Below are 12,229 nucleotides of genomic sequence, written 5' to 3'. Positions count from 1 at the left end.
GAGTCAGTGTATGATTAAATGTCTATTCCTATTGGATAAATTGATTAAGTAGAATTCATGTAGAATTCTAATTCCAATTAATTCGCATCCTACTAGGATTACGATTCCTTTTCCATAACTCTATAAATAAAGGCCTAGGGGTCATAATTTATACATAAGTTTCAAAGTATTCAAAAGTGAGGTTTTTGAGAGAAAATTCAAACACCCATCTTGCCCCAAAAGTGCCGAATTTTCTGAGTACCTTAAGGGCGATTCTAGTTGGTCAATCTTAAGGCGGATCCGGACGTGCTGTGGACTTTCTACGGAGGGACGACACTTGGAGTCCTAAAAGACTTGTTCTTGTTCGGTTCGGGCGCAGCTAGGGAAGGCACGCAACAAAGAGTATGCATCTAATTATGCTATATGATTATGTGTAAATAATATGTTTCCTGGGTTAATGGTTGTTTCCGCATGATCTATGTAAATGTCATATGTATCATAACCTAACACTAATCGACAATGCCACAGATAGGTGAGATCTGAATCATCCTTTTGGGCCTTTTTGGTATTTATGTTATATACTTGTTTGTCGTGATCTAATAAATAAAGTCCATTGACTAATCTAGCAGATCCATAAAACATCTCTTTAAAATAAAACGAACAACTATTGTCTTTTATTATAAAGGAAAATCCCTTAGCATCTAAGCAAGAAACTGAAATGATGTTTTTAGTAAGACTTGGAACATGGAAACATTCTTCCAGTTCCAAAACTAGCCCGGAGGGCAACGACAGATAGTAAGTTCCTACAGCTAATGCAGCAATCCGTGCTCCATTTCCCACTCGTAGGTCGACTTCACCCTTGCTTAACTTTCTACTTCTTCTTAGTCCCTGTGGATTGGAACATAAGTGTGAGCCACAACCTGTATCTAATACCCAAGAAGTTGAATTAGCAAGTATACAGTCTATAACGAAAATACCTGAAGATGGAACGACTGTTCCGTTATTCTGATCTTCCTTTAGCTTCAAGCAATCTCTCTTCCAATGCCCCTTCTTCTTGCAGTAGAAGCATTCGGATTCAGAAGTGGGTTGACTGACCTTCCTCTTTGCAGATTTGGCGCCAGTTTGCTTAGTTGGGCTGGCCTTGTTGCCACCTTTCTTAGCATTCCTCTTCTTTCCAGATTTCTTGAACTTGCCCCCACGCACCATAAGCACATCCTGCTTATCACTTTTGAGCGTCTTTTCAGCGGTCTTCAGCATACCGTGAAGCTCAGTGAGCGTTTTGTCCAGACTATTCATACTGTAGTTCAGTTTGAACTGATCATACCCTGCTATGAAGAGAATGGAGGATGGTGTCTATAGCCATTTCCTGAGAAAATTGCTGATCCAGCCGACTCATATTCTCAATGAGTCCAATCATTTTGAGAACATGTGGACTTACGGGCTCGCCTTTCTTAAGCTTGGTCTCAAGAATTTGCCTATGAGTCTCGAATCTTTCGACTCGAGCCAGATCTTGGAACATGTTCTTCAACTCACTGATGATTGTGAAAGCATCTGAGTTGATGAACATTTTCTGCAGATCCGCACTCATGGTGGCGAGCATTAGACATTTCACATCCTTGTTGGCATCAATCCAACGATTGAGGGCTGCCTGAGTGACCCCGTCGCCTGCAGCTTCGGGCATCGCCTCATCTAGGACATACTCCTTTTCTTCCTGCATAAGAACTATTTGCAAGTTCCTTTGCCAGTCAAGGAAGTTTTTCCCGTTCAACTTCTCCTTTTCGAGAATTGATCGAATGTTGAATGAATTGTTGTTTGCCATATTAAAAACTACAATTGAAAAGAATAAACAAATAAATAACCATTCACAGTTTCTCTTAATAAACTTAAATTCTAGCATACATGCATAATTCAATGTTTATTAAGCATTTTATTCAAGTTATGTGTTCCGGCAGGTGTGAATAAAATGATTCCAAGATCCTAAAATCATTGAAGAACTAAGCACAGTTTGTCGACTTAATCCTAGAACATCTTAGGTAAGCAAAAGCCTTTTGCTAATAGTCTAGAAACTATTCTTGGTTGATAGGTACGTCTAAGAACTTATTAGGTAAACCTATCGAATTTGCCACGACATAAAAGGACTCCTTACTTATATCGTTGAGTTTCACCAAAACTAACATGTACTCACAATTATTTGTGTACCTTGCCCCTTTAGGACCAATAAGTAACACCTCGCTGAGCGAAAACTATTACTAGATTGATGTAAAGGATATCCAAGCAAGTGTATATTTTGGCATGGCACCTTTTAACTCAATTTTTAAGTTTGGAACTTAAGGCTCTTACTATGTTGGTTAGATTTTAAGTGAACTAAAATCCTTAATCATGCAACATAATCAAGCTTTTGATCTCATGCATTTTAAGACATATTTAAAACAATAAATAACTTAAAACATGCATAAGATATTTGTGATCTAGTATGGCCCGACTTCATCTTGAAGCTTTGACTTCAAAGTCCGTCTTGAAAATCTCCGTGGGAGGCACCATTTTCTTCAAATAGGATAAGCTATAACTAATTACAACTATTTGATGGTTCGCAGACCATATTTGAATTGAAAAATAACTTTGGTACTTTAGACCAATTACATTCAAATTAATGGTACGCAGACCATATTTTCTATCCTATTTGGGCCATACTAGTCACTTCATAACCTGCAAAACAGTACATATACAATATATACCATTCACCCATTCATTATCATGAATGGCCCACATAGCTGGTTAGTAAAACACATTATGCATCACGTAAACATTTGCAGCAATTAATCAAGGGCACCAATAATCTACCAATTATTCAGTCCTTATTAATTCTAATCAAGTTGTTTTAACCTTAAGGATTTGTAGACCTAATCAAGAGTTTATGACTAAAAAGCGCTCCCACTTAAACCAATAAATTCATATGCTTTACCAATTTTAAACATAAAAATGTATTTCTAGTCCAACCGGAAACATACAAATTTAATTAAAATTTAAAGCTCATATCAATTTATAATTGAATCCAAAAATTTAATTTAATTTCAGTCGTATTTAAATTAATTCATGATTTTAATTTTAGTAAAATAATTAGAATAAATAACATTTATTATAATTATAATATTCAAAATTAAAATCCAAGAAAATAATTCAAATTATTAATTTTAAAATTAATTAAAATTACGTGAACTGAAATTTTCAAATTAAACATTCAAAACGATCTAATCGTAACGCAAACACCCTACGCGTTGCACGCCCATGGGCCGTACGCACACAGCCATTGCTGGCCATGTGCGCGCAGCCCATGCGCTCGTCGCATAGCTGCTGCTTCCCTATCGCAAGCCTCCGCACGCATTGGTGCTCGCTGCGCGCGCCAGCGCTCATCGCACGCGAGCTATCGCTGGCAGTGCGCGCGCGCGACATCGCTCGCTGGGGCGCGCGACATCGCTCGCTGGGCGCGCGACATCGCTCGCTGTGCGCGCGAGCCATCGCTCGCTGGGACGCGACATCGCTCGCTGGGCGGGCGACATCGCTCGCTGTGCGCGCGAGTAATGCTGGGCGCAGCGCTCGTGGCACGCGAGCTTGCGCTCGCTGCGCGCGAGGCTGCGCGCTCTTGTGCGAGGCAGCGCGCGTTGTGGCGCAGCTCGCTTGCTGCCCACACGCGACTGCCTTGGCTCGCTCTTCGCCCATGCCCATTCGTTCATTGCTCGTGGCACACGACACAAGGCAGGGCTGCTGCCTTGTGCTCGTGCACTACGCCCTTGCTCATTGCATTCGTGCCGCACGGGCGACGAGCTCCCTTGCTCGTCGTCGCATGCCCGCATTATACAACACCCCTTAAGGGTAACACGAAGCGTCCATTGCTTCGTGCGTGCAAGTTTTATGAACGAATCGCATAAAATTTAAAATTTATATTTAAAATTAATGACAAATTAATAAATAATATTAATTTCATAATTTTAGGGCGAAAAAATCGAAAATTTATTATCCAATTGATTTCCGATTGATATGGATTCAAGTCTAGGTCATAAAAATTTAAAATTTATCGTAAATTTACAATTTTTATGGTGGTTTTTAATCATAGGTTTCTAATTAAATTACAATTAATTATGAAAATCAAATTAATTCTAAATTATTCTAATTTTCAACAAATTAATCATAATTAATAATTAGATTGCATAATTAACAAGACTAGGCATTCAAACTTGTTAAACATATGCAATAGGTCAATCAAAAATTCAAGATTTATCAACAAGAATCGCAAATATTTAATTTAACATCTTAAATTTACGAAATTTTGCATTCGAAAAACTAAAACCTTCGAAAAGTCATAGTTAGGCTTCGAATTTGAGAATTCTGGGTTCGGCAGAAAAATACTATTTTTGTCAAAATTTTTTAGAATGCCTTTTACATCCGGAATTGACACAAAAATCACTCAATTCGGATGAGTAACGAAGAAACTGCCGAAAAACTGCGTACGTATAATTAAATAAACGCAATTTGCAATTAATTAACAATTACGAAAATTAATCACCCCTTTTAATTCTTGCAAATTTGTAATATTTAACCATGTTCATGCAATTTAGATTATGAAAATAATAAGGGGCTCGTGATACCACTGTTAGGTTATGATACATATGACAATTCATAAATCATGCGGAAAAACCATAAACCCAGGAATACATATTATTTACACATAATCATTTAGCATAGATTAGATGCATACTCTTTGTTGCGTGCCTTCCCTAGCTGCGCCCGAACCGAACAAGAACAAGTCTTTAGGACTCCAAGTGTCGTCCCTCCGTAGATAGTCCACAGCACGTCCGGATCCGCCTTAAGATTGACCAACTAGAATCGCCCTTAAGGTACTATTATTTTCGGCACTTTATAGGCAAATGTGTGACTGAATTTTTCTCTCAAAAACTCACTTTGAATACTTTGAAACGTGTGTTATAAATTGTGAGCCCTAGCCTCATATTTATAGCGGTATGGAAAGGGAATCGAAATCCTATTCAGATACAAATTAATCAAACCTAGAATCCTACAAGAACTCTAATTTAATTAATTTATCAAATAGAATTAGGAATTTAATCATTAACCGAACTCTGCATGTTTTAGGAAACGTGCACGAACACAAACACTTGCACACACACGCACGACAGCCACGATGGGCCTCATGCGTGCGCGCGAGCAGCAGCCCACTCAGCGCCCGCGCCCGCTGCGCGCTGCGCGCGCTGTGCGCGTTGTGCGCTGCGCGTGCTGTGCGCGCTGTGCGCGCTGCGCGCTGCGCGCAGCCTGCTGGGCCTGGCCTTGCTGTTTGTGCGGCGCGCTTGGCTTGCTGGGCGATGGCCTGGCTTCGTGCTGGGCCTCGTCCGGCAGGCCTCGTCCGATGCTTATTCGTACGATGCGCTTCCGATTAAATTTTCCGATTCCGGAATTCATTTCCGATACGAACAATATTTAATATTTCCGATTCCGGAATTAATTTCCGTTTCGAACAAATATTTCCGTTTCCGGCAATATTTCCGATTCTGGCAATATTTCCATTTCCGATAATATTTTCCGATACGTACCATGTTTCCGTTTCCGGCAACATCTACGACTTGGATAATATTTATATTTCCGATACGATCCATATTTCCGTTTCCGGCAATATCATCGTTTACGGAGTATTCATTTCTTGCCTGTGACGATCTTAGCTCCCACTGAAACCAAGATCCGTCGGTTCCGAATATTCATAGATAGAGTATCTAATGCCATTAGATACTTGATCCGTTTACGTACTATTTGTGTGACCCTACGGGTTCAGTCAAGAGTAAGCTGTGGATTAATATCATTAATTCCACTTGAACTGAAGCGGCCTCTAGCTAGGCATTCAGCTCACTTGATCTCACTGAATTATTAACTTGTCAATTAATACTGAACCGCATTTATTAGACTTAACATAGAATGCATACTTGGACCAAGGGCATTATTTCCTTCATATTAGCCCCGTCGCAAAAAGCTTTTGCGACGAGATTTTTGACCCGTCGTAATTAGGTTGTCGTTAAAGATACAAATTCTTGTAGTGATACCAAGATACGAAGTATTTGATAAAAATATTTGGTATAAAAAATATACCAAGATATTTAAATGGGGATTATTTTATTGGGGAACTCTCATGTTTATACTTCAAGTTTTCTACTCCCTCTGTCCCTTAATACTTGCACCGCTTCTATAAATGGAAATTTATACTAATATTATATTATTTTTCACACTTACTTACTAACCCCACCTACACCCATATTCCCTACAAAAAATCATTAAAAATTCACACCTCCACTCACAACTCTCCACCTCTTACACATTTCCCACTAACTATATTAAAAAAAACACCAATATCAACTAACCCCCATTAAATTAATAAGTCAATTCAAATGTCTTAAACTCCGCACCGATCAAACCGGTGCGAGTATTAAGGGACGGAGGGAGTACTATCTTTTAGTAGTATTATACAACACGGTTTCAAACCTATTTCTTATAAACACCCAATTTTTTTGTATTACTCTGTTTTTTTTTCAATTAAAAATTAGCACTCCCTCTACTATTTTAAATGCATCACTTGCAAGTTCAAGGGAAGTCTTTTCTTAAGACTTTTGTATATTTCATGTCATATTTTTATTATTATTTTAGTAAATTAATTATTGTTAAGACTGCTTCATATTTGAACCAATTTAGTTCTTTCCCTTAAAACTCATTAAAAAAGCTCTAAATTTAGATATAATGTTATTTTATTATTTATTCGAATTACACATTGATCTTATGTTGAGCATTGGTTTTTCAAGAATCAATTTATGCTTTCTCAAGACCCACACACTCCAATGTGACAAATTATGTTGTCTTGTCTTAAGATTAGGTAGAACATATGTCATGGCAATGCTTTGGAGTCTCTAGACAATAAGGAACTCAAGGGTGTTCAAAGAATTAGGGTGCCATGCAAGAATGGAGTTGTGTCAAACAAATGAAGAAATGAAAATGTTAGAGATTTTTCAGAAATCTCTAAATCATGGCTTGCAGTAAGACACCCATGGAGACCATCATGTCCCTCCATGATTCTGGCTGGTCGAATTGGGGAAGTCTGACATTGGTTGTGCTAATTTGTTTTTTGCAGGTAGACGGCTCATGGGAAAAAGCTACTACTAGGGATGGGCATGGCTGGGCTTATAAAATGGAGGAAAGCACACAATATGTGGTTGGTGGAGGAAGCTATGGATGTAACAAATCAGCACTTCAAGAGGAAGCACAAGCCTGCTTACAGGGTCTACAATGGGCAAAAAGGGAGAATATATATTAATTGCATTCTGGTCCTAATAGATATGATTGTATAACATTAGTGTCATCCCTACAACCAAAGATTGCTCAAGAAATCCAGATACACTAGATAACTTAAGTGATCAAGAGGATTGCAGGTACTTTTGAGATATGCGCAATCATGAAGACGTGTAGAATGACAGTAGAACGGGCACATCTGATAGCAAACAGATGCAGGAAAGAAGGAGTTAGCTTTAATAGTACTATTTAATTTCTGCACCTTTAGCCAATGTAAATAAAAAAATTTAAAACAATTAAGGATACGTAGATAAAATTATTTTTTCCATTGTGTCAAACATAAAGTTAATCTCACTACCTTTTAATTCGATAGTAAGTCTTCCTTAATACTTGTCCCACCATCTACCTCATTGTCCGATCATTTAACACCTATATATCTCCGCCATCTACTTATCAATTCCCTATTTTATTGATTTCCTTTTTTCTTATTTTATTGATTCCCTCTTTAATTTTACTTTATTGAGCAGGGCTAGATTCCAGTATCTCTGTAATCAATAGTCGTATAAAAATATAGTGCGTATGTAATCAGAACTAATATTGGAATTGAAGATCCATTAATGTACAATACATATAGAGTAAATACAATCAAGAAATAGTACCGTATTCGGTAAAATATAAATAAATAATATCCATGTTATACATGATTAAAATCAATATAGTTATATACGTAGTTTTATTTAATTTAAAAAAAAACTCTAATATTAAGTAGTGCATAATTCAAGAAATATATGATTATATACATTAATTAATAAATATATGAAATTATGCAAATAATTTATATTAGGATTAATAATTTTTTGCCACCTTAAAAAATTAAAAAATTATTTTTTACCACCTAAAAGGTAGAAATTGTATAGTACCACCTAAGAAAAAAAATAAAAACTTACCACCTATTAACGAAAAATATCACATAAACATTATGTTATGAACCCTAATGTCCAATTTTGGGGGTTAATTTCAGTTATTGAATCATAAATTCAGCAAATCATTAGCATACATTAGACATCACGTTGCCGAATCAATTACACACAAATTAATTTACAAACACATTTAACATATCGGTTCAAATACTGATTACCAATTACTAACATTATTTTTGACGCAAATCATAACTCATACCTTAAAGAATTGAAGCTTGAATCTCCTTTGCAAAGCTGGAAAAGACTCTAAAAATTTGAGAAATATTACCAATTATGTGAATTAATGGAAAACAAATTATGTAAGTTTTCTTAAAGTGGTTAATTTATTGTTATGAAATATAATAAGGATGCTCATTATACCGCCGTCGATATCTTAGAAATATATCTCACGGTTTTAATTACCTGATACATGCAGTACTTGGTATAGTATTTTATTGTTTGTATGTACTGCAATACCACGTGAGTACGCGATTGTGGCGTAGTGAAGCACTTTTCTATCTTTCCTCTCACACCTCAACTTCTAGTCTTCCACACGTGGCCGTTTCAGAATAATATAAAAGACACTCACTCTTTCTTCTCCAACCAGCCATACCCTGATAGTTTGAACCCATTCACTTTTTCTCTCTCCCCTATCTTCATCCCAAGGCCGTCTCCGGCAATTTAGAGACCCTGTGCTAAGTTCAAATATTAGGCCCATGAAATTTTCAAGACAATTATTTAAGGTAAAATGCCTAATCAGTATAGTATTGATATGGTTTTGTTTATAAAAAAATATAGAGCCAAATTAATATTATGATGTAACATTTATGCCTAATTATTATAGTATTAATATTGTTTTGTTTATAAAATAATATAGAGCCAAATTAATGTTATGATGTAACATTTATGGGAGTTGGTTTTAAAAAATTAATCGAAAGGTTTGATAGACATAAAATAGGTGATTCTTTATATCATTACCAAAAAAACAAAAGGAAAAGTAACATGGGAAGGAATTGAACTCGGATGTCATGTCCCAAATAAATAGCTCCCTACCAACTAAGACAAGTGCATTTTTTTTTTTAACTAAGCAACTCAAAATATATGACATATAACATTCCTGAGGTTAACTAGTAACTTTTGGGCCCCAAATTTTTGTGTCCCGGTGCTGTAGGTCCGACTGGACCGCCCCAAAGTCGGGCCTGCTTCATCCTTGAACGCACATACAATAGAGAAACTGTTATAAACTATACTTTGACTTATTAAAACGTAAAAACAAAAACTAGACTAGGACGAGATAATCTTTGGCCTTAGGACAATATTAGCCCCCACTATATTGCTGATAGGATTCAAAACTAATTTACCCCTAGGTTTCCCTAATAACGAAAGGAATACATCAAACTCAACCATTCACATGAACATGTATTTTGGAAGAAACTGACATTGTTAGAAATATGAGAAAATGTGATTAACAGTCACCTTATGCATTATGTTAAATAGGAAAACAATATGACAGTTACTAAATAACTACCATGCATGGTATTATCCTATTTAAAATAGATAATTAATTAAAACTGAAATATTAATTAATTCGTTAAGTATGTCATTAAATAACTGTAAGTGTTAAGTCTTGATTAATAATATATAGCCATATTACCAACACAATACTAGCACATCAAGTCCAATGCTCCACTTGATCTAACAACTCAACCCAACACATATTCAATATATGAGTCACATGGGTATATTTAAAGACATTCTAAACTACATATTTCTCCATGTGGGAGAATACTCCTACACACAAATGTTGAAGACACTATCTACGGAGTAACAAAAACACGGATACAATAAAATCACATTGGAGACACATTGAGAATGTACTAACGATACTATCGAAATTGCATTAGAGATACATCTATATAGTAAGAAGACTTTGCATTATCTTACGGTTCATATTACAATTGAGATGCTCGAAATCACATAATTGAGTTAATTATAAGTTGCTCCGAAAATGGCTGAAACTCTATTTTCTAGGTTCATTTTAAAAAATGAATTTCATATAAATTGATTAAATCACTCCACAAAGATACAATGTTGATACATCACACATCTATATTAAATAGATCAAAAAATGATTGTAGGTACATCAAGAAATTATTATAGATACATCGAACTAGATATTGATCAACTTCAAATAATCAACAAAGACTAATATTAGTCTTTGTCGATTAATCCACATGACTCTTGAAACAGTGATCTTCGAGAGTTCAAAATACGAAACGTAAAAAACAAAGAGAAACGGAGGGAGTATTTACTAAAATGACTTGGAAAGTTCTTTTATAGAATAGAGATAGATTTGGAGCTTCAAATTACAAGTTCATTCGATAATATGTAAAAGAAAAACCAGCCTTGTTGAGTTTTCGTAGCATTTGATGAAATTGTTTAGCCATTGAAGGAGTGAAGTGAGTGGTCCAATCTCCAACCTCGCCTTTCCTAAAGAAAGTCTTGTTCTCCACCATAGGACTAAAGTTACCATTCTTATTGACCTCCATTTCTTTCAAACTTTTAAGACTACAAAGCTTTATTATCTCATCAATAACATTTTGTTTTTCCTCCTCCTCCGAAAACGGGCAACCCACAAAGTCAGCCAAGCTTTTCAAATGAGCTTTTGGTTCCTTCTTAAGCCCTTCATATTCTAAAAATAACACCTTTTGTGGGTTTCGATTGCTCTCTTCCCAGTAACCCAACAAATGATCTTCATATGGGCCAAAAGGGGATTCACCCTTGCAATACTTACCTATGTATTCCTCCATCAATTCCATATTTGGGTGGATATCCTTGTTTCTCTCAAACTGCAGGTAAAAATGCCACAATGATACAAAAGTGTCTAGTGGGTTTCGACAAACATAAACAATTCGACATTGTGAGGTCTTAATTGAGTCTGATAATGATAGATATGGTAAATGGGTAGCAAATAGTCGAGGTAAGGGTTGATTTCCAACAATAATAGTTGATAAATCTAGTCCCTCTAAGTATAAGACAAGATCATGAGGGTTTTTGGTATGGAAAGGATGTTGAGAAAATTGGCTAGAAAAGTTATCCCGATTAATAATGGTATAAAGGAGGGATTTTAACCATGTTGTACCAGTTCTAGGTAAGCTGGCTAATATGATATCACCATCTTGTGCTTCAAAGTAGTTTTGGAATGTGATCGCACCCTTTAAGAAGTATTGTGGGCACCAAAAACTCTTATATAATACCATCGCTGAATTCTCAAACCATGCTGCTTTTGGGAGGGAGAGTTTCAACTCTTTAAACTCCTTTTCTATTTGCTCTTTAGCTTTTGTATTTGTGGCTTCCATCGTAATTAACCATGGTCCATGGAATGGAAGAGCTATGGCCAAAACAAAGTTATTTTAAAGGGATGCAATCATTCATGTTAATCATATTTAATTGCATTATTCTGCGCGTAGTAGGTACTACGTATCCTCCGAATCAAATCAAGAATTATCTTCACATTTTCTGAGTTGTTGCTCCGCCATCTATCTATTACTACCTCTGTTTCTGAAAGTTCTTTACGCTTTGGAAAATGTGTCCAAAGTATAAAAACTTTGACCGTAAATTTTCACTATTATATACATCAAAACGTTACAGGTAAGATCTTGTCAGATTGGTCTCGGTATGTATTTTCAGAATATCAAATTTTTATAATTTTTTCACATACGAAATTGGATATATTAATAGTTAAATATTGCATTGGAGTTCGTGCAAATAGTAACTGTAAAGATCTTTTTCAAACGGAGGAAGTATCTATCTATCTATCTATATAATATACTAAAAGAGAGGAAATCAATGTGGTGATGACAAATGTCACTCATTGATTGGCCTCTCTTTTAATATAAATAATTAAGTTTAATAAAAAAAATTAAAGCAACAAAATTTTCAAATACAAATAATAT

At 35.8% G+C, this 12,229-nt stretch overlaps 1 protein-coding gene across 1 annotated transcript; it reads right to left on the bottom strand.

The window, feature by feature from the left end:
- Positions 1-10,310: 10,310 nt before the first annotated feature.
- LOC110799758 (cytosolic sulfotransferase 13-like) lies at positions 10,311-11,674 on the bottom strand. The gene has a single exon (XM_022005027.2). The coding sequence runs from the start codon at positions 11,630-11,632 to the stop codon at positions 10,640-10,642; it is 993 nt and encodes a 330-aa protein (XP_021860719.2). The 5' UTR covers positions 11,633-11,674; the 3' UTR covers positions 10,311-10,639.
- Between the last annotated feature and the right edge of the window lie 555 nt (positions 11,675-12,229).

The sequence above is a fragment of the Spinacia oleracea genome, chromosome 1, assembly GCF_020520425.1.
Source record: "Spinacia oleracea cultivar Varoflay chromosome 1, BTI_SOV_V1, whole genome shotgun sequence".
NCBI lineage: Eukaryota > Viridiplantae > Streptophyta > Magnoliopsida > Caryophyllales > Amaranthaceae > Spinacia > Spinacia oleracea.
The sequence above is the reverse complement of the archived record's forward strand: the minus strand, read 5'-3'. Positions and strand labels throughout refer to the sequence as shown.